The sequence below is a fragment of the Typopeltis vanoorti genome, chromosome 12, assembly GCF_054136105.1.
Source record: "Typopeltis vanoorti isolate ZY-2024b chromosome 12, IOZ_Tvanoo_1.0, whole genome shotgun sequence".
NCBI classification, from domain to species: domain Eukaryota; kingdom Metazoa; phylum Arthropoda; class Arachnida; order Uropygi; family Thelyphonidae; genus Typopeltis; species Typopeltis vanoorti.
The window spans coordinates 97,813,383-97,839,762 of record NC_143560.1 but is presented as its reverse complement, the minus strand read 5'-3'; the positions used below and the strand labels follow the sequence as shown (position 1 = coordinate 97,839,762).

Below are 26,380 nucleotides of genomic sequence, written 5' to 3'. Positions count from 1 at the left end.
GTGTGCACTGCTTATGTTCTTCAAGGTAGATGTTAACATTTCTTCCTGTCTGTCCATAACAGGTTAGCTTACAAGCACATTTGGACACCATTAATAGGCAAGTCTCTCCCAGCCAGAAAGACCTTGCCTTGTGATGTGGCCACTTTCTACCAATGAGATTCTGGCAATACTCACCTTCCCTGATTACTTGAGGTGTGAGGTGGTTGTTGTCATGTTTTGTCTCTCGAGTATGGTATCCAGTTTCTGTCTATCCCATCTCATCATATATACAGTACTCAACATGCTGTAATTAAAGGAGCCATCCTGATTCAGGGGAAACAGGAGCAAAACAGTGTTCTGTAAGCCAACCACTAGATAGTACACAAGACCAAACGTAACATGTTAAGAGGCTTCCCGACAAGTAATTTTTTTGCTACTTACTCTGCTAGACTGCCTAGCATCTGTATAGCAGTATACAGAAGCAGTGCAGAGACCACAATCTAAAGTGAGCACGTCCTGTGTGTGAAATGCACACAAGTTTTTCACACTCACTGCAGTAAGGAATTAGAGTAATGCTGCAGTTTAAAAAAAAAAAAAAAAATCTCCATTTCATCAATATCCAGGATTTCAGTACAAACATTAATCACGGGCACTACCACTAGAGGTGTAACACCCAATCAGCTATTCTGTACTGTATGCCAAACGGCATCCTCTACAACTATAGTTCACTTTAACTTCCTAAAATCCATCATGCATTTTACTTTCTGTACAGAAGGCAGAATACATGCTACTGATAGCCTGACATTCCATGCCAAAGATTACTTGACATTAAATCCTCTCTATATGTTCTGCTCTGGATCAAGATTTCCTTGCCTCACTTTGTTGCCTTTACTGCTCTCCTAATTCTAATGACCATGATAACCTCAGATTATCCCTGAAATATGACTTCATATAATTTGTGGTAGCTAGTTTCAAGAGAGTTGACTTTGCAGTGGTTGTATTTATTTATTTATTATTATTTTTTTTGAAATATAATTTTCATATAATTTGTGGTAGCTAGTTTCAAGAGCATTGACTTTGCAGTGGTTGTATTTATTTATTTATTATTATTATTTTTTTTTTGAAATTCTGGCCTTTTTTTTTTTTTTTATTTGTGCTTTAGACATAAGGGACAGTGATAGTATTAATAAAATCCTTCTGAAGAGAAGGTTGTGGATTGGGGAAAGAATTAGTTATTATTTCTTTTCATGCTGTAGGCCATTAGATAGGAAGGCATGATATACATATGGCTGAGTTCTGCTGCAAGAGGGACCTCCCTACCACTACTCTAACTCTTGGTCCCAAACTCAGTAATGCTATCACCATTCCTATGCCTGAGGCACATATGAAAAAAAAATAGTCAGAATAAATAAAAAAAGCTTCTGCACAGCCTTCAAGTCTTACTTGAAATTAGCTACCCTTATCCATTCTCCTTCCTCTCTCAGCTCCTGGTGTATATATATAAAGTTCCTTGTTCCAGCAAGTTGGCCTACTATGGACAAAGGAGGATCAGCCATTATCTGCATAGAAGAACATAAAAAATACATCATCTGCCAAACTACCATGTTTCATTGCAGCAAGTTTAAAATTTGCAGCTGTCCTCAAAACCCAGCCTAATCTGAATAAATATGGATGCATAAAACTTTACAAAATATGGGAGACTTTAATCTTCCAAAATCTCAGTTTATAATTGAGGCCTCCAGTGGTGTCAGAGAGGGAACCCCACTAGTTAGAATGCTAGTATGTCACTTAGTTTTGTGTCTATCAAAGATGTCTCTATGATAGACAAAATACTCAAAGAATATTTCATCTGAGAGCTGTTACAGAAGAATCTCACTACTCTGATACCATGAAGTCTGTTTGACTTAATAGCATTCTCAATTTTTTCCGAAGGCTTATTTTCCAGAATCAACTGTTTTACGGTGTTTTTCATTATTCTATTCCATTAGTATTTATTCTGTAGTGGAATTAGATCATATTCCCCAAGAACCATGAAAACATTTTACCACCTAATTACTGCCCTATTGTTCTCAATTTTATCCTCAATGAAATAATTTCTCCATTAACAGTATACTTCTGTACTGCCTGAAATCCTTTCAGCTAATTAAATGGATCACATGAATCATTTATTAATGGACAAGATGAATAGTATGGAACATTCTGTTAATTCAATGAATCTTCTTACTTATGTTACATCTGGATAAAGGCCATGGAAACAACTGGAGAAATACAAATGACTGCTCTTGATATCACTAAGGCATCCAAATGAACATATCATGAAAGCTTCCAAAGTACATTTCCATCTTATGATTTTATCAAGTTTTAACAACTGGTTAGAATATAAATTATACTTCACAAGAAATTGTATTTCTGTTTTAATCCTTTATTCATGTGTAAGCAAATGAAATATTCATATGGAGTATCTTCATGACCAGGCTATTTGTGTATAGGGAACTGTTGATTCATATCAAATTACCTCAGTATCCCATAGTGCATAGCACCACCCCAACCATGCATTATGGAAAGGATCACCAAGACTGTTTTGATTTTTGAGGCAAAAAAAGGGAAAGGAGTGATACATGGGAGTATGACAGCCTGATAATAATAAGAGAAAGAAAAGATGGATAGTAGGAAAGAGACAGAGAAAAGGCCGCACTTCCTTTATATCATATGGCCAAAGGCTTTCTCTTTTTCAAGTCTCATATGGCTGTAGAATCAAAAAAAAAAAAAAAAAAAAAAAAAAAAAAAAAAAATCCAGGTGGGAAAGTTGGCCTGATGTTCACTGTCTGGGATTGCTCTCCAGTATAAGGAGTTATCCTGCAGTTGACCCTAATATCTCAGTGAAAGGAGGATGAAACAATGTAAGAAACCTCTCATACTAAGGAGAGACAGAATTTATTCTTCCCCTGATGAATACTGTGTAATGTGGGTGGTCTGCAGCATTTCACCAAAAATTTGAAATCACCTAGGATGCATGTTTTTAAAGATAAAAATAGATGGACTGAACACAGAATTTCCATAATGCACTGTTGTAGAGTATTTGAATTTATATTGCTGATTTTCAAAACCATGTTTTTCTTTTGGTTTTTCCCTTCTAACTTTCCCCATAAATGATATTTTAACTAATTATAAATATCAAAATTCTTTCCCCTATTGCTAACTTAGAGAGTACCACAAATAAAGAACTTCTACTGTGGCTAATGGAATTCCCAATATAGTCTGTTTCAAACATAGTGCATGAAATGAATTTAGAATAGTTCTGTTTCCAATCTGTAATAGCTGTCACAGACTGAATCTTCAATATCAAAGCCTCTATTTGATGGCATTTACTAGCAGCAAGATTCCGCTCACTAAATAATCTTTGGAACTTCATTAAGGTGTTAAATAGTCTTATATCAGTGCCCAATTGTGAAAATCCATGGCAGATAATATATTTGGATATATTATCTGCCATATATGTAATATATTTGGATATACCAGGTTCTGCTGTAACTGATAAGAAAGTTAGTGCCAGAATAATGTAGCAGTCTCAAGGTTGGACACAGAATGCTGATATTCAAGAACAAACAATCCTTGGAGCAATATAATCATTTATTCAAAATAGTGGGAGATGAAAGCTTAGGTAATATCTTCCAGTACCACACAGTTTGGTGTGCATGTGTGTGATTGTTCTGTAATATTTTATTAATTTTTGAGGCTGAAATGTTGCTTTTTTTTTTTTTTTTTTTAAATATATATCAACAACTGTTTTAACAAGTTAAAACTGTCAGGTTAGGAAGATCGAACCACTGTTCCAACTTGCCCCTCCCCTGCCAATTTTTATTTCATACATTCTTCCAGGGGAAATAGACTTTGTAGCTTATTTGGTGTTAACAGTGCTCTATGATTGGAAAGAAGATCATGTTTTGAATCCTGTATAGGACATGAAGAATAATTACCAAGGCTTTACAAGTGAAGCTGAGTCAGCTGGTTTCGATTGGAGGTAGCAGAATTTTCGCTATACAAATTAATTTTTTCTGTGCAAAATTGTGCATCCTAGTGTAATTTGAAGTGCCTATAAGCAGTGCTTTTTTTCTGGCAGTACACAACGGTACGCAATACCGGCACCTTTTTTCTTAAGTTTTTAAAAATTTGTGATTTATTAACAACAAAATGTATTATAAATATTCCGGTAGGTGGTACTGTGTTCACGAATTGAATTTTCAGTTTTGATTACTCATAAGTTGGTGCCCTGCTTTCATGTTTCAAAGGTTGGTATGTAACCGGAAACAAAAAGTTGTGTTCACTTCCGATTGCTTCCAATATCGGTTTATCAATCTATATTCACTCTGCAACAGGCAGGCGTTCACGTGAGTTTTGAATTAATCTAAGTTAACATGCTGACCGCCGTATGAATCAAATACGATTCACACTACATTTTTTCAATGCGTTGCGTGAATCATATTTGATTCACATAAAGATTTTTCTTTCAGGCCGCGTACTTCACCCGTGATTCATATCTAAATGAAATGCTTATGGGTAATGGAAATGTGGGGCCTGGTAAACAGGTTTATATAGTTAGCGCAGTAGAATTTCAACTACATGTGCAACAGGTGGCCTATAATAGGGGTTTTATTTTTACCTGATTTAGGCCATTTTCTAATGTTGAATAAAACAATAACAACGGTGCTAAATATTTATTTATAATATATGTCATTAGAAATGTGTCAAATCATAAATTTTTCTTCTAAAAAATTGAAAAACTAATAAACAAAAAAATGTCAAATAATAGACAAATAGATATGAAAAAAATAATTAGGTGAAATTATTACTAAACAATTACAAACTACAGTTATGCACAATAGTAAAACAGCGAACACAGTAAAATTTTTCGCACTGAACACATTTCCACTGTGTTTGTGTCGCCTTAGATGTTGCATATTTTCTATTATGTTCTTCGGTTAACTTTTTGTAGCAAGATGTACATCTTCTCCTATTACTGGTACAAACCTCTTCTAAAATATGTTTTTCCTTGTCTGAAGTCGAAGTGACATTATTTTCCTTTGGTGTAATTCCTAATAACTCTTTTGCGATTTTTTCTCTAAATTCCGTGATGCTAATGTTTTTATCAGTAACTCGCTTATATACTATAAAAGCGTTCACCACAGCAGAACCTAAAAGAATTTCAACTGTGAGTTTTCAGTACCATTTCACGCTTCTTCGAAGACAAGAAGCATAGGCTTTTACCTGATCGGATAGATCAATAAAACTTTTGCTTTTGTTATAGTCCATAATAGCTTCTGGCTTTTGCACTTCATTACCATTTCTTGCTGTAAGGGATTTCATTTTGTTTGTGTGCTTTGTTGATAACATAAGCACTTCATGTTTATCGTACCATTTTATTATCACCACCCCTGTGTCACTTTCTTTACCAATTATTTCACCCTTTTTCAATTTCTTCTGGGTAACATCCTGTGGAATTCCCTTTCGATTTTTTTCTCAAAGTGCCTACAAGGGGATTTGTCTATTCAAAAGTTTGTGCACTAATTCAATATTGGTATAATAATTATCTACAAATATTGTGCATCCATGGTCAAGTAGATTCTCACAAAGTCCCATAACAATTGAAGTTGGAACATTATTAGTAATATTGGTCTTTTCTGTGCCGCAGTATATCTTGAAATCATATGTATATCCATCTTAAATACACAATTTGAATAGTTTTATGCAAAATTTGTGTCGTTTATTCTTGATGTACTGACGAAAGGCAAGACGACCTTGGAAAGGAACTAAAGTTTCATCAATGCAAATATTACTTGAAGGCATCATTATTTTCTGGAAATTTTTTCTTATATGATTTATGAGAGGTGTAATTTTATAAAGTCTTTCAGAAGTATTTCCACCCTTGTTGTCTATGAAGTGCCAGTTACTGAGAAGAAGATCGAACCAATTCCTTGACATAACTTGTTTGATTTCTGTAGAATAGAGGATGTTATTCGACCAATAACTCTAATTTTGGCATCTGCACTAAACCGAACCAAATTTGCAGACCCAAAAATATCTTCATTTCATTGGGATTTGTGTTTTTCCACTTTCTTATCCTTGCTTTTGGTAAAATTGTCTTACTGAGTTTTTGAAGAGCGTATCTGTTAGTTTCTTGCACCATTAGGCCCAGCACCTACCTAATGCCTATGCAACCAAACCTACTTGACCCACTCGCATTCGGCGACCGAGCATGCATCGTATCTGCGCATAAAGCAAGTAATGTAAGTAGTGCTAATGATAGAGCACAGTTAGGTATATCAGTTTAACCACGGTTAATTTTAAATATTATTCGTTAAACAAACCTAGCCTGAAAATGAGCCAACAGAAACGTAAACGTTCATCTTTTGAAGCAGGATTTAAATTGCGTGTCGTGCAATTTGCAGAAGAACATAATAACATTATGCTATGAGAGAATTTGGTGTAGCAGAGAGTAATATTAGACTTTGGTGTAAGCAAAAAGACAGTCTTGAAAAAATCCCCAAAACGAAACGTGCCCGTCATGGAGATGTAGCATCCTTTCCAGAACTCGAAGAAGAGCTAAATGAATGGATTTTGACGCAACAACAAGATGGCATTATAGTAACAAAAAATGCAATTCGTTTTCGAGCTCTACAACTCAAGAATGGTAAATTCAAGGACACACCAGGTATTTCATCTTTTCTTGCTTTGCCTGGGTGGTGCAACGGACTTATGGAATGCAAAGCATTAACGTTATGACACCGAACAAAAAATTGCGCAGAAGTTACCAAAGCAGCTTGAAGAAAAAGTGCAGTCCTTCTATAAATTTATCATAAAATTATGGAAGTGTCACGGATATGCACTTTCCCAAATTGGCAATATGGATGAGACGGTCATGTACTTTGATATGCCTGGGAATCGAACAGTAAACTCAGTTGGTGAAAAAGGGTGTCTTCATAAAAACAATGGGACATGAAAAAACGCATTTTACTGTTGTTCTAGCATGCATGGCAGACTGAACCAAATTAAAGCCAACAGTGATATTTAAAAGGAAGAAAATTCCAAAGCATATGAAATTTCCACCAGGTGTAATTGTTCGCACCAATCAGAAAGGTTGGATGGATGATGAAGGTGTACAATTGTGGCTGGATCAAGTATGGAACATACGTCCAGGTAGCTTGTTACATCAACAAAGCATGCTAATCTGGGATATGTTCTGGGTACGTTTAACAGAGGCAAGCAAAGAGAAAGCACGTGAGCTATGTACAGACCTAGCAGTCATACCGGGTGGTCTAACTTCCATTTTGCAGCCACCTGATGTCAGCTTGAATAAGCCGTTTAAAGATCACTTACGTGAAAAATGGAGAGAATGGATGTCATCTGGTTTGATAAAGATGACAAAGGGTGGGAATTTTCAGAAGCCTCAGATTACCCTTATCATCAGCTGGGTTAAAGAAGCATGGGATTCGATACCATCTGAAATGATTCAACGCTCATTTCTTAAATGTGGAATAAGTAATTCAATGGATGGATCCAAAGATCACGTCATATACGAAAGCAAGGATGACACACAACAAAATGGAGAGCATGAAGACGATGACAACTGCTACACTGATGATGCAATCCCTACAGATGAATTTATAAATGAAATGTTTGATGACTCAAAAGATGAAGAAGAATTTAAAGGATTTTGGCATTTTGTTTTAAAATAAATATTTCTTTCCTTAATTCGTATTGTATTATTTATAATGTTATGGAACAAGATTAACAGATTGCATCATACGTGGACATAGCATTTTAGGACTAGTTTTCAAACAAAATTTCTAGTTCGCATTATACGTGGATCGAATTATACGCAAAAATATACAGTAGTTACTTTATGCCAATGAGAAAAAAAGTAAGGCTGAAGAAGCAGAAATTGTTGAATCTACTTTTGATCCTGTAAAACAGAAAACTAGCACCGAAAATGCACTTGGTGAAGAGGATCACAAAACCAAGACAAAGATCCACGTGGTCAAAAGGAAGCAGCTTCTGATAATGATTGGCCCAAATGTTGGACATTTTTGCAGAAAAATGACTTCTGCAAGAGAAACGAGTAACTGTATGTCAAGAATAAAATGTTGGGCTGCAAAGCATGTGGTGATGTCGGAAGTCTTGTCGTCGATAAACACATGGGAACGAAAATTTCAGCAGAGTGGTCAAATGGCAAAATCAGTCATTTTGGAGAACCTCGCAAACAACAGTTAATGTCATTAAGAAAAAAGATTTATGATCATAAGGAGAGTGCAGCACACAAAGCATGCCAACAAAGTGAGACGACGAGGGTATATCGGAGGATATGTTAAAAGTGTGGAAGTTGCTGTAATAATATCTTCATGGTGAGTACCGGCACCTTTTTTTCACCCAGAAAAAAAGCACTGCCTGTAAGATGGGCATTTTTTTATTTAAACTATTTAGTACATTTGCTAATATATTTTAAGACATTGTTAAATTAAGATAGTTTTGAAAATGGCACCAAAACCCAGCAGAACAGAGAGCAACACTGAAAGCCAATGGTAATAACATTGAACCTGGAAATGAGAACCTTAACATTAATGACATATATGAAGAAAAATGAACACATTAAATTTCTATATTAAAAGGAATTATATGAAAACTGACCAGGGAGTTAGAGAAAGCAGATAAATAAAAGACAGGAAAAGAAAATAAGAACAATAGGAGGAAGGAAAGAAGAGAAATTCATAAATTATCAGTAAATAATAATGATGATAATAACAAGGTAAGTTAATCAGAATATACGAAAAAAAGAAGTAACACGGTACAGTGATTCGATAATTACATTTGCATTTAACGATGAAGTCATATTGAGCTTCCCAGGAGTTAAATAATGTGTCAAAGACAATAGAGAAACAGAAAATAAACAGATGGTAGTGCTTGCTGAAACTAATAATTTAATGATAAATATATACCGGTTTCTATAAATTAAGGAACAAAGAAAAATCATGATAATTTTTTTTTGGAGGGGGGGTGAAAATAAGGTACTTTATAAAAAGTGACACCGAGTCTGGTTATCGTATACAAATGAGTGGCGCTGTCAGCAGTATATACAAATGAGGCATGACATAAAAGTGGGTGTTTTGGAGTGGTTTTCTACTGGAGTAAAAACAAGACATTTTGTGATAGCAAAATTCTTTGATATAACAGGTGGCAAGCCATTGTAAGATTAGAGGCCAGCCAAAGTCAGGCGGAGGTAGCAATATATGCAGAAGGCTTCATAAAAGTAGTTTATATGTTAGGCACCCTATCAACACATCACAGGAGAGAATGTTTGAAAGGGCCACGCTCCACAACAACTGGACTGACGACCAATGGGGAGTCAGTGGTGTTTACAGACAACTCCTAATTTGTTCTACAAAGTGATATCAGGCATGCTCTAATTTGGAGAGAACAAGGGACATATTATCATTCCTCTAATATCCATGAAGTGAACCTCCGTAGCTCAGTAAGCATAGATGAAGCCCTCTAATCAGAAAGACTTGGGTTCGATTCTCGTCCAAGATGCCATGCCTAATACGAACATAACGGACTACTAGGCCTGTTATGTTCATATCACCACAAATATACATGAAAAGAGGAGAAGGAATATCCATGAAAGGGACACTGATGGTGGATGCACCAACCTGTATGTGTTTCCTAGCAGAACCATGAATACTGCAACTTATAATACAGACAAGGTAATGGACACCTATGTTTGTCGATATGCAGGTGCAATAGGGAGACATTTATCCTACAAGATGATAATGCTTGTCCTCATCGAAAACTCATGGACCAATATCACAGAGAAGAGAAATTTGTTCTGATCTTAATCCTACTGAGCATCTCTGGGATGCTCAACGTTCACATGTTACTGCTCTCTCAACCCACTTCCCCAAAACTTTGAGGGACTTAGGAAAGTTTTGCAGGAGCAGTTATTGTTATTATTAACTGAACTTCTGGATGACACCATTATAAACAGTAGGAACATCATTTTTTTTCCTCACAGCTGTACTGCTGTGAAGGGTGACCATATTCCTTATTGAGGCACTTTGACAATCATATTTTAAGCTCTTGTTTTTGATCACTGTCTTCATGTACTGATTTGTTACTGAATTATTATTTACAATTTTCGTGAGTGTTTCTTTCACATCTAATATATTGCTTTTCACTGAATTGCATCAAAATTCATAGTATCGTTTTTGAGTTATTGTGATTTGTTCTCTTTGTTCCTTAATTTATGGAAATTAGTGTAGTATGAGAGAGAGGATATGAAAGGCTTGATGGAAGAAGTGAGACAGGAAAGTGAGCAAGTAAAAAGAATTAGTTTATTACTCAGATACAATATTAATGAGTTAAGAAGGAGGACTACAACAGCAAATGATTTAATGCACAAGCTATATACGAGGAAAAAAAAAGGTGCAAGTTTTCGGTTGTGTGCAGTGAATGTGATAGTAGAAAAGACTTGTATAAGAGAGACAGACTCACATGAATGGATTTGGCATCAAGTATATAGAGAAGTTATTTATTGGAATAAGACCTAACACAGAATCAGGGAAACTAGATCATCTTGAGTGGAATGATGTGAATGTGTAAATTCAACAAGGATGTGTAGATGCAATTGTGATATAAATGTCAATAAGCACACTAATGAATCTGCTGAATGTGGACTATACTTTGCGTTAAAGCATTTTGAGTGTGTCTAAGTATGGAAAAGAGAAAGTTGCCCAACCAAGCTAAGCAGAATGCAGATGTACGTATCTGAGAACGTGAGGAGGTAACTTGTTATGTCTATACAAACGTCAGAAGCATTAGGGAAAAAAAAAATGGTTGAGTTTGTTGCTTTGTAAATACATTTTAACCTAAAACTGTAAGAATTAGTGAAACATTAAGTGTGATGGGTATAGCATTTTTAGGCATAACATAAGAGACGAGAAGGGGGAAGTACTATTAATGATATCAGATGACTTGAGTCCAGTCAGGTTAAAACTCATGAAAGCAATAATGGTAATAATGTCTCTTGTAGCAGTGAGTTTGAGGCTATCTGGTGTGAAGTGAAGGCCAACAGGATAAAATATGTGGTGGAATGTTGCTACAGACCTAGGGGTTCAGTTGCTGGAGATGAAGAAATGCGTAACCAAATTACCCTGATCACTGCTGAAATAGTAATTATAATGGACAACTTAAACCCAAATATTAATTGGGTAGCAGAGAAAACACATAAGAACAAAGGAGAATTTATTGAGCTGTTGGCAACTTTCTCAAGCAGCATGTGAAAGAAGCAATGTTCCAATTAGAACAGGTTACATGCTCAACTACAAAGCTAGAAATATGACCAACTCAGGCAAATATTATCTTTCATCCCATGGTATCAGTTACTGAATGAGAAGGATATCAGCAGTACATAGGAAGCTTTGAAAATATGCTTAAATGATGCAGTCCGTGAATGTGTACATAGAGTTTGAAGAACAAATAGAATGGGAGCAAAATGAGGGTGTAACCTTATTAACACCCCAAACGGCCATGACATCTATAGAAGTTCAGCTAAACCTGGATACGATTCTGTAACACCTGTTGAATAACATGGATAAGAAGTGCAATTTGGCCTGACTATTTCATCCACCTCAGCCGGTAAAGGGGTTAAGCAAGAGATTCCTCAGATGACGACGTGAAAGAAATCTCACAAGAATAAGAGTGAAAGGAGCTATGAAATACATAAAGCAGGCCAGAAAAGTTACAAGTGTTACACAGACAGCTAAGCTGGAGTATGAAAATAAATTGGCTGTCCAGGTTAAAGACAACCCACAAGAATTTTATCATGCTGCAAGTGGAAGAAAGAATGTACGCGAAAGAATAACTTTACTGAATTCAGACAGTACCTTTGTCCATGGGTCGCTACTCAGACTGGTTTTGACTTTATTAAGGTCTCATCAGTGAGAGCCAGACCCAGAAGTGATACCAAGGTTGAAGTAATGAAGAAGTCATATTTTCTCGATAAAGGTCGAAACCAGTCTGGGTAGTGACCCTTCCCATAATGCATAGCATTATACATGTCTGTAAGGATATCTGTTTTGCATTATGGGATACTAAGGCAAGTGATGTGAGGTCAGCTTCTTTATACGAGTTGCCCCAGTCCTGAAAATACTTAATACTTCAGGTGCAAACTTTGTTTGCTTACACTTGGATAAAGGATTAAGCCAATTATATAATTTCTTGGCAACTTTAACACGTTTGCTGCCACACTCCTCGAACATAGTTTGTTCCTGCATGCCAATCGCTTTCGCGTCTTCAAGGTCACTACGAGTAATCTCGTAGCCAACTTATCAGACAGAATTTTGTTTCATACGCCAACTACGAGTAATCTCGTATCACCCCTATCTTCAAGGTCACTAAGTAATTTCGTAGCCGGCTTACCAGACAGAATTTTGTTTCATAGGCCAACTACGAGTAATCTCGTACCACTTCCACCTATATATTACATGCACTGACGACGGTGTTTATTGCGTCTAGTCTAGTTTTAGTTTCTAGTCTCTAAGAACCTTCAATTTCGCCATGGCCAGTAAAAGAAAACTTACTGATATAGAAGTAGAAGCTTATGCTAATATGAGCGATGATGAATTTCATGAAATATTTGGTTCTGATTACAAAGATGAACCTACAGACGACTCTAGCGGTGACTCAGATGATGAAGAAACTTTTGAAGATGAAGTTAGCATCCAGCCAAATACATCAACATCTACTTATTGGGAAAATTCAGAACAAGAGCCCCCACAATTTGATTTTGTTGAAATTGCAGATTTTAAAATTGACAATGGAAATTTCAGTATCAAAAGGTTAGTTGAACTTTTCTTTTCTGAAGATTTTCTCACAATTTTAGTAGAACAAGCCAATTTATATGCTTTACAAAATATTGAGCAAAGCCGAGCGCAGATCAAAAAAAGTCAAAGAATTTCAAACCGGAAAGCAACAGACATACCTGAAATGAAATTATTTCTTGGACTTTTACTTCATATGGGTCCTTGTAATTTACCGTCTATTGAGTATTACTGAAGTGTGTACATGAAACACGTTATTATTGTCCTGTTTACCAGGAAAAACCACCATCGTGCATGGAAAATTATTTTAAAATGTACCATTCTCAATTTGAATAAATTGTTTTTTTATTTTATTGATTGTTTTTATTTTTATTGATTTTTTTTAGTTTTAAATTGATTTATAAATTACGTGTTATAATACGGATTAACTCGCAATTGGCATAGGAGGTTGGTAATCGACATACAAGTATATTCGTAGTTGGCTTCTGAGGCACATATATAATATACTATATTTTAGTTGAAATTATTTCCCATCTACCAGGCCCCCAGATGTGCCTCCACTTTATTCAGAATCCAAGGGTCCAAATTAAGGTAATTATGTTAACTAAGTCCGGGCGGTTAGCCTAGTGGCTATGCGCTTCGCAACCATATGCCTGGGGAAGGAGTGTCCTAGGTTCGATTCCCGTCGGTGACGTGAGGAGCTGAAGGATCTTCCTCAGCCATAGCCAAGTTAGCCAGTCTTGGGCGTAGACAGCAGGGTGAAAAACCCCAGTTTATTCTGGGGTTTTTCATCCCGCAAAGCAGGCAAACTGGCCTTGAGAACTTAACACTACAGGCCATAGGATATACCAGGGCATAGGGCTGACCACCTTATCCTGTAAACGGATTGAGGTCCGATGATCAATGGACCCTCGACACCGCAAGGTAAAAGAGGGTATAAAGAAGATGAGATGAGATGTTAACTCGTGTTTGGCATAGGAGGTCGGTAAATCGACATACGAGTATACTCGTACGTTGGCTTGTGAAGCTCATATACGAACTACGAGTATACTCATAGTTGGCAGCGAACATGTTAATTTATAGTATAACCAAGTGGAAAAACTTCCAACTACCAGATTTAAAGTGACCAGTGGCATGCCCTGGAGATCAGTACTTGGACCATTGTTGTTTAATCTATACAGGGGTTCTAAAAGTCACTGAGTGTTTTGGTAAAACTGTGATTTTCAAATAAATTTCATTATGACAAGTATATTTATTCTTCCATACATAATACTTTTGCATTTGTAATGTGTGAGAGATATTTTTATAATCTTCATTATAAAAATTAATTAAATTTTTAATGTTTTCTTTTCAGACCTAAAATTCACAATGACAAATCAGACAGAACTTTTCAAGATTTCATAGACCTGATCCTACAAACCATGTGATTATAGCACTAGTGAATAATTCTGAAAGAACTGGATCTGTGCATGATGAGAAGATAAATAGATTCCCAAGTACACCATGTGAAAGCACTGAATCAGTTTGAGAAATGTTTGAAGAGGATCCAAAATCAATCAGAGAAGGATCTCTAAGACCAAACATACCCAAGACAGTTTACAGAATTTTGTGTTCAACACTGATGAAAAAAGCCCTACCACATACAACTGTTGCATGACCTGCATGAAGATGATTATCCACCTCGAGTAGGAACGTATGCAGAAATTTTTGATCAAATTCAGAATAACAGTCTAATGAACTATATCTTGTTCAGTGACGATGATGCAGACTTTCACACTTGTGGTAAAATCAATTGATATAATTGTCAATTGATTTTACAATTGACAAAAAGTGCAGGAAAATTGCAAAACAGCTGCTAATACAATCCAGAACCTATCCCTATGAAGACATCTTTACTCAGGATCTTACAATGACAGAATTAAAAACAGCAATTAGTCAAACTGACCCTGACAAATCACCTGGAATTGATCTTATCTTTGGGCTTCTGAAAAACCATCTGTTCACAGAATGGTAAAAGGACTTCCCTAAAGTAATGGGATAATAAAATCAAAAATTTAGGAATTTTTTTCAGAAGCAACAGTCACAGGAACTGTGCACATTGATATGCTTCAGCAGTTTCTTGAACCACAACTTCTTGATGATGTTCTTGAAAGTAGTATTTCAGCATGATGCAGAATCATATCATTATGCTCTAACTTACTAGGAATACCTCATCAGGTGCTTTTCAAATCAATAGACTGGGCATGGGGGGGGACCTAGACCCCGAGTGGTGCATTCTTGTCATGTATTCCATGAAGAGCATCTGTTCTGATCGCAAACTTACTAGCGCATCCAGGGTAGCCGACGCATCAAGAACTGCAATCCGAGATCTCGATGAGAAATATGCTACGATGACTCCCAACATACTTCAGCTAAACATCAACAGTACTCAAAAAAGATGAAAGAACTTAGAACATTTTATACAAAAATGACATCCACATTGCATGCTTACAAGAAACGAAACTAAATCGATATCTGAAGCTTCAAATCAAAAGCTATTCAACATTAAGGAAAGACAGACCGGATTGTTCTGGCAGAGGTCTAGCTATACTCCTAAGGACCAAACACATCAAATATAAAGAAATCATATCAACTACAAACAGCAGTATAAATAGTAACACAGGCTCAACCAGTCAAGATATTTCTATGAAATGCATTATTACAATAGTCAATACATATCACCCAGATAACAGATAAAAATACAGAATTACTTCAATAACCAAGTCAAACAAAGTCGGACACAAAGATCCTTTTAGGAGATCTAAATGCCAAAAGCCCAACTTGGGGGTCCCCACAACTAGATCAGAAAGGAGATCAAATAGAAGACATAATTGATGATCTAAACCTTGAGATCATAAACAACAGGCAAAATACATATCTCTCAAAAACAACAGGCACAGAATCAGCATTAGACATCACAGCAGTAGATTATGAAACTGCGAGTCTTACCCAGTGGAAAATACTAAAGAATGCCATCAGTGATCATAGATATATCACAACCATTAATTTACGGCTAGACCAAAAATCACAGACAAAGAGATCTTGGAACTTCAGAAAAGCAAATTGGCCTTAATACACACAACTATTAGAAACATATTGCACTGGCACACCCACCAGTAAAGAACTTGATCAGCAACTACTAGAACTAACTAACAACATACAGAAAGCTGCAAAATATTCAATTCCCAGAGGTCTCAGGAAAAACAATTGGGTTCCATTTTGGAAAGATCACAAATCAGTGCTATGATCATTGAAAGAAGTTAATAGAATTAACTCAAAACATAGAAGATGAAATTTCTAACTGCAAACAAAAAAAAGTGGGAAGAATTCTGAAATAAACTAGACCCAACGAAAGACACAACACTGGAACATCATCAGATTATTAAACAATGCAACACTTCCGGATACTGATCACTCTTCAAACACAGTCTCCTCAGGAACCAATACAGTAGCAACAACAAACAAACAGATGGCAAATTTACTAGCCAAACATTAATCTAATGCAAGCAAGCTGCAATACAACAAAGAAGACAAAAAGTGCAGGAAAATTGCAAAACAGCTGCTAATACAATCCAGAACTTATCCCTCTGAAGAAATCTTTACTCAGGACCTCACAATGACAGAATTAGAAACAGCAATTAGTCAAAATTGACCCTGACAAATCACCCAGAATTGGTCTTATCTTTGGACATATGATTAAAAACATGGGGAAAATAGCTAAAAACTGCATTCGGAAGATATTTAACACCTCCTGGAATGCAGGTAAACTACCAAAAATCTGGAAAACATCAGTCATTATACCCTTACTAAGACCTAACAAAAACCCTAGTGACCGTAACAGCTACAGACCAATAGCTTTGACTAGCACTCTCTGTAAACTAAACGAAAGAATAATACATACCAGACTTATGAATTGGCTCTTAGAAAACAAGATCAACTTCTACCAAACTGCATACAGGTCTCAACAAAGTACAGAAGATCAATTATTTTATCTTTGCCAATCAGTCATAGATGGATTTCAAGAAAAACCACCAAAGAAGACAACAGCAATATTCTTGGATCTCACGGCTGCCTACGATCGCGTCTGGAGACAAAAGTTAATAAAAATTGCATACGATACTGGAATAAGGGGGAATGCATTAATTTGGATTTCAGATTTCATGAAAGGAAAAAAAATGAAAGTAAAAGTTAATGGAATCTATTCCAACATGCATCGAACTTGGACTGGAGTACCACAAGGTTCTGTTTTAAGTCCACTCCTATTTCTCATCTATATGAACAATATCTGTTCTCACATAATAAATGACACAAAAATAGCATGCTATGCAGATGATATAGCAATATGGCACACAAGCAGTAATCCTCAACAATCTGAAAAGGCCCCTAAATAATTCAATAAAAGGCTTAGAAAGATGGGCAAAGGAACTTAAACTACAGATAAACCCAGAAAAAAAAAAGAAGAAAAAACTGAACATCTTCTCCACTGATAGAAAAAATTGACAATTACAACCCTCAAATCAAAATATATAATACCAAAATAGAAAAAACAGGTTCCAAAACACTTCTTAATGCTAGACACTGAACTGAGATTTACAACTCATATTACAAATATATCTAATAAAGCTCTTAAAAAGCTTAATATCATAAAAAGGCTTTGTGGAACAAAGTGGGGTGCAAAACCGAAGACACTCAAAACTACATATACGGCACTCATACGACCCACTATGGAATATGCCTCATCAATCTGGCCTCCAGCTTCTACTAGCTCAAAAAAAAAAAAAAAAACTTTACAAAGTACAATCAAGAGTAGAAAAAATTATCATAGGTGCAGTCTCATCCACAAATAATTTAAAAGCTCAACAAGAGTGTGGGCTTCACATACTAGAAGACAGAAGAAAACTCTCCAGTTAAATTCACTAGCAGAATCAGGAGCAACCAACAGGATCACATCTCACTCAGGACTTTCGATGCCTGGACAAGAAAATCTAGACTAAAGAAATCATCTACATTACAATATGATCAAGAAATTAGAAAACGGTTTGACTTAGAGCACCTATCCTTTGAAATAAGCAAAGAGCCATTCTTTTCCACTATTCTACCGAAAACCACAATGATAAACTTAAATCTCATTGAACCTTGTTCAAAAAGGATTCACAGCAAGAAAATAAAAGAAAAGGGCTTGACACTATACATCACTTAAATAATCCAAACCATGTCATTGCTTACACTGATGGATCATCTGATGAAGTACTCAACCAAGGAGGTTCAAGGATTTAATTCTACCTGGAGGCAAGGAAATGCAAATCAAAACCACAGCTGGCAAAGTATCTTCAAACTTCACTTGTGAATTAACACCCATACAAACAGCTCTCAAATTCTATCTCTCAAATCCAGTAATAAACATCACAGAAGAAATAATCATCTACAGCGACTCAAAATCTGCACTTGAGGCATTAAAAAATGGAAAAACAAAACTCACTCAGGAAATTCATGAACAACTAACAGCCTTAAATTTGAAAATCCTTGATCTAAACTTATTAATATCTGAAGTTTTCACAACTCTTCAAGATGGTTAGTTTTCTCTGCAATTTAAATCCATGCTCTCACTCTTCTTGCTATTAATATTATTATGGGCTACTCCATGGAGTCCTTAGACTCATCGAGGGAAGCCCTAAACATATTGCCAAGTACTATCCAATATTTGCATAGTGTCTATCATACTTGGTTTTGAACTTATTCACAGTCATGGCACCCACAACATACACTGGCAGCTTATTCCACTCATTCACCTCTCTCCAAGGAAAAAATCCAGTCATGACACCCCTGCTAACTACACTCTTACTCAGTTTCCAAGGATAGCCCTAGTTCTCCCACCACCACCAGACCTGTTATGAAAAATTTCCTCTGTATTAATCTTGTAAAAATCCTTCAGTAGTTTGTATGTCTCAAATCATATCACCCCTTTTCTGCCTGTCAACCAATTTCTGTATTTTCAACCTGTTTTCAAAGTTCAATCCATAGACCTACTACTATCTTGGTCACCCTCCTCTGGATACACCACCACTTCATACCTAAGAAACCCAAGTGACAGGTCCCGACAGAGTAGTCAAGATGAGATCTTACCAAGGCTCAATAAAGAGGTATAATAATCTACTTGTCTGGGTATTCTCAGTAAACAAGTAATCCGATGCTTCAGCCACTTTTACAATATGCCTTCTAAACTTTAACTCCCTATCCACTAATACTCCTCCCCTCCCACACACACACATCCCTGGTTTCATAAATTTTCTGGAGTATAGTTCCATCAATGTGGTACGCAGCTGGTAATCTTTTCATGCCAAAATGCATAAACTTACAATGTTATAATAAGTAAGCAGATTGCTAAAACACGATCTTTCTTTAGCAAACCCATGCTGTCCATTAAAGAGAATTCTGCTGCTGACCACCCAGTTCTGAATCCTTGTTCTCACTAGCTTCTCCAACGCTTTCACCACAACTCCAGACAAGTCGACTGGCCTATAATTTGAAGCCTTAGTCGTATCACATCCTTTATGAAGTGGAACAATTTTGCCATTGGAACCTGGGATAATCTAAGACTCATGTTGAAAATGTACGTTCATGCTGTTGTTAATTTTCTGGAACATCCCCTGAAGACCTTCAGTGATATATCATTAAGTTCCATGGTCTTGTTGACATCAAGTTTACTCAATTCCTCATATACCTGCTGCTCACTCACCATCAGTGACTCCACTCCCATTCCCACTGCTCTCAAATTCTGTATTATGTTAAAATCACAAGGATGGAATACTTTAATGAATTGGCCATGTAACACCTCTTCTATATCCTCCTCAGTGTTTATCATGTTTATCAATGACCAACATCATCCTCCAATAATCATTCTTCTTTCTACTGGTCACTTATCAAAAAAAAAAAAAAAGACTAGGATTTCATTCAGCATCATTTGCTAATTGCTGCTCATACTACACTTTTGCTACCCTTACTAAGTGAGTCACCTTCCTTGCTTGCTCTTTGTACTCCTCATGTAAATGATTATTGCCACTCATCTTGTGCTGCCTCCACTTCTTCCAGATTGTACTCTTTACTTCTTCAGTCATCCATTTTACACCTACCTTATTTAATCTCCTGAGCTTTGAAATACACTGTCATTGCCTCTGACAGATAATTCCTGAGTTGAGACCAAGCAGCATTGATTTTCTTCCCATGCAATTTCTTATTCCATGATATCACTGCAAGCTGCCTCCTGAGTTTGCCATAATCACCTGCCTTATAGTTCCACGCTTACAGAAGTCCCGATATGGCTGGCCACCACCCAAGTGATCACTTCATGGTCACTTTCACCAACTGGAGGATAATGTGACACTTCATTTACAGCAATATCTTCTGATGAGATAATCAAATCCAAGATCACGTGTGGCCTCTGTTACGTACTGCTTAAGGTAATTATCCCTTAAAACTCAAGAAATTCATTCTCTTTGGTTCCTGATGCTGTCTCTTCATTTCAGTCTATATGACCATAATTGAAATTGCCGATAATGATCACCTTTTTCTTATTAGCCAGACCAATTTGTCTAAACAATTCCTTCTCACTCCTTTCTACATTACCAGGTCTATAGCACCACCCTACTAAATATTTCATCCTGTCCACCTCCACTTTACACCACACTGCTTCAAAACCACTGTCAGCATTTGCTCGTGGTATCTCCACCCTAGAAGGCCACAACTTTTCTGTCATCTTTGTGAATGAGTGCATATTCCTCCATCTCGATTCCTGTCAGAATATCATCCTCGTTCAACCATGTCTCACTTATACCAACAATTTTTGGGTGAATGAACTCTATCAACGTTACAATTCCATTCCCTTTGTTTCAAATACTAGCATTTGTAAACATACACACTAGTTAATTTCTATTTCTATAACAAGTCTCACTTACCCTACTTCTTGGACATGACTCCTCTACACTCCACCCTATCCATCATCACTGATACTACACCCCTCCCCAGACCTAAATATCATCCCCACATCCTTGACTGTCTTAATCCTTTCTTGTGCACTCACACATCTATTCCTGAAACTATCATCTACACTTTTCATGGTGTTTCCCATCCACCCTGTCCTCCCCCATTTCGCTGTCCACTCTGAGTTCCTGCTCTCTTATTTTCTCCACTCACCTCTTGATTCATAAGCTTGCCTACCTTACTCTCCCGTTCTTCAACAACACCTCTTGCTTTCTCAGGTCTTACATTCACTTCAATCATTCTCTCTTGCAGCAACAGTTTCTCCAACTGACTCACACCAAATTCAAATATTATGTAATGCTGTGAATATTATCTTTGCGAATACCATCTCTTTTATACAACTCTATCTGCCCCTCATACTCTCCCCCCCCCCCCTACACACACACAAAATGAGCTCCTTTCTCCTCACACAACTCTGCTAGCATACCATTCAAAATCTTCGCTTGTCTTCTCAACTCATCATCATCATACCTGGGCAACATGCTGACTACCTTACCTACCACGCTGTTATCTTTCACTCTCCTTAACAACCTTATGACATCTCTCCTTACATTCTTCTTGTTACCAGTCAGATCATTCTTGCCAACTATCACTACCAACCCTTTCGCTGGCAAAAGTTCATTCTACCTCCTGGATAACAGATCTTGTGTACCTTTTCATTTGCCACACCTCTTATCATTGAATCTCCATACATTGCCACTCTCAAATCATTCGATATTTGTTTGAAATCTTTCGTCCCATTCTTCCTCACATTCGTATGCAAATCCGTAATTCTCCTCAGTTCATTCTTCATATGTTTAATCTCTTGCCTCATCTTTGCTAACTCTACTTTCATATCTTGAATTCGTTTTTCAGTGCAATTTATGCAAATCGCATTTTCACCATCTTCCATGTCTGCTGTCTTACTGCTAACTTGACACCAGCTCATACCACTTCCCATTGTTAACTCGCTGTTATGTATGCATGCTGTCTTACCATTCAACAAAGATAACTCACTGCCACTTTCGCCCACTCGTACCATTACAGCTCAAGCACTTAGCCATAACATCAACTAGGCTTGCTCCCGTAGCTACATCCACGATCCTTTGTCTGCTACCACTTACATTCAACGTCTCATAATCCATAAATATGCTGCACTTTTTACACACTCAAATTCTCATCTCTTTTATTTTTCCTCTCCACATAAATATTTTTAATCTCTCTCTCCCCAAGCATGCATACCGCATTTCTCAAAAAATCCATGCCACTTGCATTTTCGTGCAAATTTACATTTCACCACCATTTCGCTCACAAAGTTGCACACCAATATTTTTTTATAAGATTTTTGATATATCATTGTAGCCATTTGGATGGTTAATAATACTATTTTTCTTTCTCTTTAACTAACTGAACCATAGTATTATAACTCCTACCTTTAATATGGTAATATATTCCTGCCATCAACTGTACAGATTCCATCATCAAGCTAAAATTCAAAAATCCCAAAATGTGTTACTAACTTCTCTCATTAATAATTTCATTCCCATGAGCTTATTTTTTAAGTTATATGCATTAATATACAATGTGATACCACTTAAGGTGTCCATCTGTACACATAAACATTTTCTCTTACTGTTAATGTAAACAATCTTTCTATTATTACTTCAAATATCTTTCACATCTATAGCTAGTTATTCGCCATAAATTTCCTTTGGTGTCATTTTTAAGTCTTAAGAATGTTATGGATATCCCCTGAGTAGCTTCCCAATAGTCTCCAAATTTCCTACCTTTATGATATTTATCTTATTTAATTTAAGAAAATTTAAGAACATAACTTAAATTTTTTTCTCTGTATTCTCTCACGGTGTATGTTGAGTTTCTTGCCAAACTTTTACTATTATTTTTACTAAACCAGGAATGCCTCCAACTTCTTGAGTCCTGTGGCATTTGGATTTTTCTATCCTGGCAAATAACTTTACCAGCTATATCAATCAGTGTTTTCTTTAGATTTTTAAAAAATGAGTTAATAAAAAAAAATGACAGTCACTCATTTTTAATTCAATATTATCTGTATATATCCGAGTCTCTAGTTCACCTCTAAAAGCCACTCAAACTTTGCTTCTTTCAAAAAACTTTGTACATTTGTATATATTTGAGCAAACCTATATACAAAATAAATTATATTCATTTTTATCTTAGTCAAAACTAAATGCTGATCACCAGTATACTCATATCTTGAACCAGCACACGATATCACAAATCAAAAATAATATAGAAAATAAGAAAAATCTGACTGTGATCTCTTCATGTGAATTATTAATGTGAACTCATGAAGAATTCATGAGTAAGAATTAATTTCCTCAGTAAATCACAGGTACTCAGTTATTTAGAGCTCCAATAACAAATACAGGACTAGATTTTATTTATTTATATTTGTTAGCTGCTTTTTTTTCTAATGATTAAAAAATTCCTCTCCTTTTTTTCATTGCATAACACATGGAATCAAAGGTACAAATAAGTCTCCATGTCTAAATTTCCTCCATTTTGAGCTTTGCCCACATCAATACTTCTTCACTTTTTGTTTATTGTGTTTTGTGTGAATTAGTAGCTACTAATTTCCTTCCCTGAACACTATTACATGAATATCACATTTTACAGTTATTATTTAGCAGTATAATACATTACCTGTTTTAGTTTTCTTCATTTTAGCAACACCAAGTATACTGATAGGTGCTGTCAGACCACACTCCTGTAATTCTCTACTTTCACTTTTCCTGCAGACCCCTATATCCAAGTTTTGCACAGCAGAACTGGAGAAAGGCATCTGCAGAAAACAGCGTGTAAGGAGGACTTGTTTAACAGGAAATGTCCTAGACCATCATGACCAGGGCTGCACCAATCCGAGGGATGCACCACACCCGGGCAGCAACATTGATAGGGAGGCATTTTATGTAGCTAATATCTAATTTGGATTATACAATGCAGTATTAGGGGGGACGGCCGATAAAAGTCTGCACCTGGGCGGCAAATACCCTTGGCATGCCCCTGATCGTGACATTTTCTGATGTTGTATTGTCATTTTTGGTTTGGGTTTAAGCCAATGGACTGCAATTTGGTTAGCTAAGTCTCAAACTGCCAGCATACCTTTGTTCATTTGGTATCCAAGGTAATAATGTAGTCCACCAGAAGAGTGTGAGAACTAGATATTGGATCAGAAGCCCTAGTTAGTTTAATATTATTTAGAGGCTATGAAGTTTCCTTTCGAAGAGAAAAAAAAATTGAAGTATACAAGTGACTAGCTACCTCTATTCTTTCCATTGAAATGCTCCTATCAAGGTTCCATGTTCTAGATGGGATTTGACCCCAAGGTCTTTCCAACAATGGGGAAAATGTCACAGCATTCTTTTAACAATGGCTCTATCTCTTCTCCACACCGATACGCTTTTTTTAAAAAAATCTATTAAATATATCGACAGATGCAGAACAATGACTGTCTGAATTTAATAAAATAGCTATGGAGATTTTTGAATAAAAAAAAAATCTTACATGTTCAGTATAAGAGCTCACACTGGGGTGGAAAGTGGAAATGAGTATTAGAGGTTTAAATTGTTAAATCTGGGTAACTTATTTCAATGGGTGATAAATTAGCTGATCTTATACTGACATGGCAGAGTTTTCCTTCCAGATAACTTGGATTTTCAGGTTTTTCATTTTATGCCAAGTATAAGTCACTCAAGAACATGGGGAAGTAGAATGAGTCCATAAGATGACTAACTGCAGGGTATTGATTCAAGAATAATCTAAGAGATCAGAGCTTGAATTTAGAGACTGAGGAAACAATTCTGAACAGGAAGGAAAATGGCATGTGAATCTGGTACTGGTACAACATTAGGACTGTGCATTAGGACTTATCGCCATGTGTTTTATTACTGGTAAGTACTATTTCAGAAATATGGGAGAATCCATATAATTTTTCCAATATTTTGTATATAAAAATGAAATATTTCCAGACTCAGTGTTATGGACAAGTTATTCATATAGTATTCTGGAGTCTTAATCCTACAGTTCAAACTGTTGATGGCATTCTTTGGAAGTCAAAGTAAACACATGGCTTCTGATCAGAAGCTCAGGTGTAAAGAGAGCAGATATCATGAAAATTGATGCACTTTTAAAAATTGTCTCTAACTAAATGGTACTTTAGATGATACTAGTAGGCATTTCTAAGAAATGCACAATATAATACCTGGATACAGGGTTTGCGTAAATTAACACACAACCCATCAGCGTCTTGACTATAATGTTCTACAAGCTCCTGAAGTGTGCGGAATGTTGTTCTGCGAGCAATAAAAAAACCTCCTTCATCCAATTGTCGTATACGATAATGCTTGACTGTGTCACCATCTCTAACTGCAAAGGAAAAAAGATTGTCATGATATGAATTTATCACACACATAATATAATGTTTTATTTTATTAGAAAATGAGAAAGGACAGCATAAAGCAAATAACATCCAAACTTTTGTAGGTTTACAATAAGACCTGATTTTATAATACAATAGTTCTCCATTTTAACAGCTCAACTATTGTTAAACAAGCCAATGTAAACTGAACCTTAATTTTTCACAGGCTGTGTCATTAATTAGGGTTATGTTCTTGGAAAGACAGTTTGAGCTATATAAATAACATGGATTTTTTTGTTTATTCTTTAAGACAGGGCTTATTGTGGAATGAGACAAATGAAGCTTGAAGGTAATTTCAAGCCTTCATTTCATATTTGTGAAGGCTTGAAATTTCATATTTCTCTTCTAATGTTGTTGTTTATAGCTTCTATTAAAGATTTTGTATTTTCAAATTCACTTCTCCTCTTTCTGGACATTTGAGAACATATGTGTAAATAATTTCAAATTAAACTGATAGTAAATGGAGAGCAGGGCAAATTAGCAGTTCACTCCAACTGAAGGCAATAGACTATTAAAATTAAAAGCTAATTAAAATATTTGACATGCTTTATAGTCAAGTGAAAAATATTTTGCTCTTTCACATGGATTTGTCACATGTACATGATACTGTCATTTCTTTGCAGGATATAAGATTACCATGGATGTGGAAATGGAGTTCTAGATTCAAAGGTAAGTTTATGAGACCAGCTGCTGTATCTACTGGATCCCAAATGTAAACAGATTTGTTACAACTGATTATTATAACAAATCCTTCCATCCTTTTTAGCATAGGTGAGGCTCAAAATGGACCACACACTTATGATACTTAATACACTCTTAGAAGACATATGATTCATAGACAGCTTGTATTAAATGACTAGTATTTTTTGCATGTACATAGAAAGTTAACTTTTATTCCAATCTAGTAGCCATAGTTCTCTACTATTTTGTGCATCTCTAAAGATCTGCATGCCACTTTTGCCTGTTCAGAGCTCTATATCATATAGTAATATCAAGCATGTCTTCTTCCATGTAGCTT

General features: G+C 36.0%; 1 protein-coding gene across 2 annotated transcripts in view; it reads right to left on the bottom strand.

Annotated features, from left to right (window-relative positions):
* LOC150101042 (tyrosine-protein kinase Src42A-like) overlaps positions 1-26,380 on the bottom strand; it is a 156,507-nt gene that overhangs the window by 41,486 nt on the left and 88,641 nt on the right. For both annotated transcript variants that reach the window (XM_090401646.1, XM_090401645.1), the window contains exon 3: positions 25,147-25,310. In XM_090401646.1, coding sequence (XP_090257772.1) covers positions 25,147-25,310 — 164 coding nt within the window. The remainder of the gene's footprint in view (positions 1-25,146; positions 25,311-26,380) is intronic.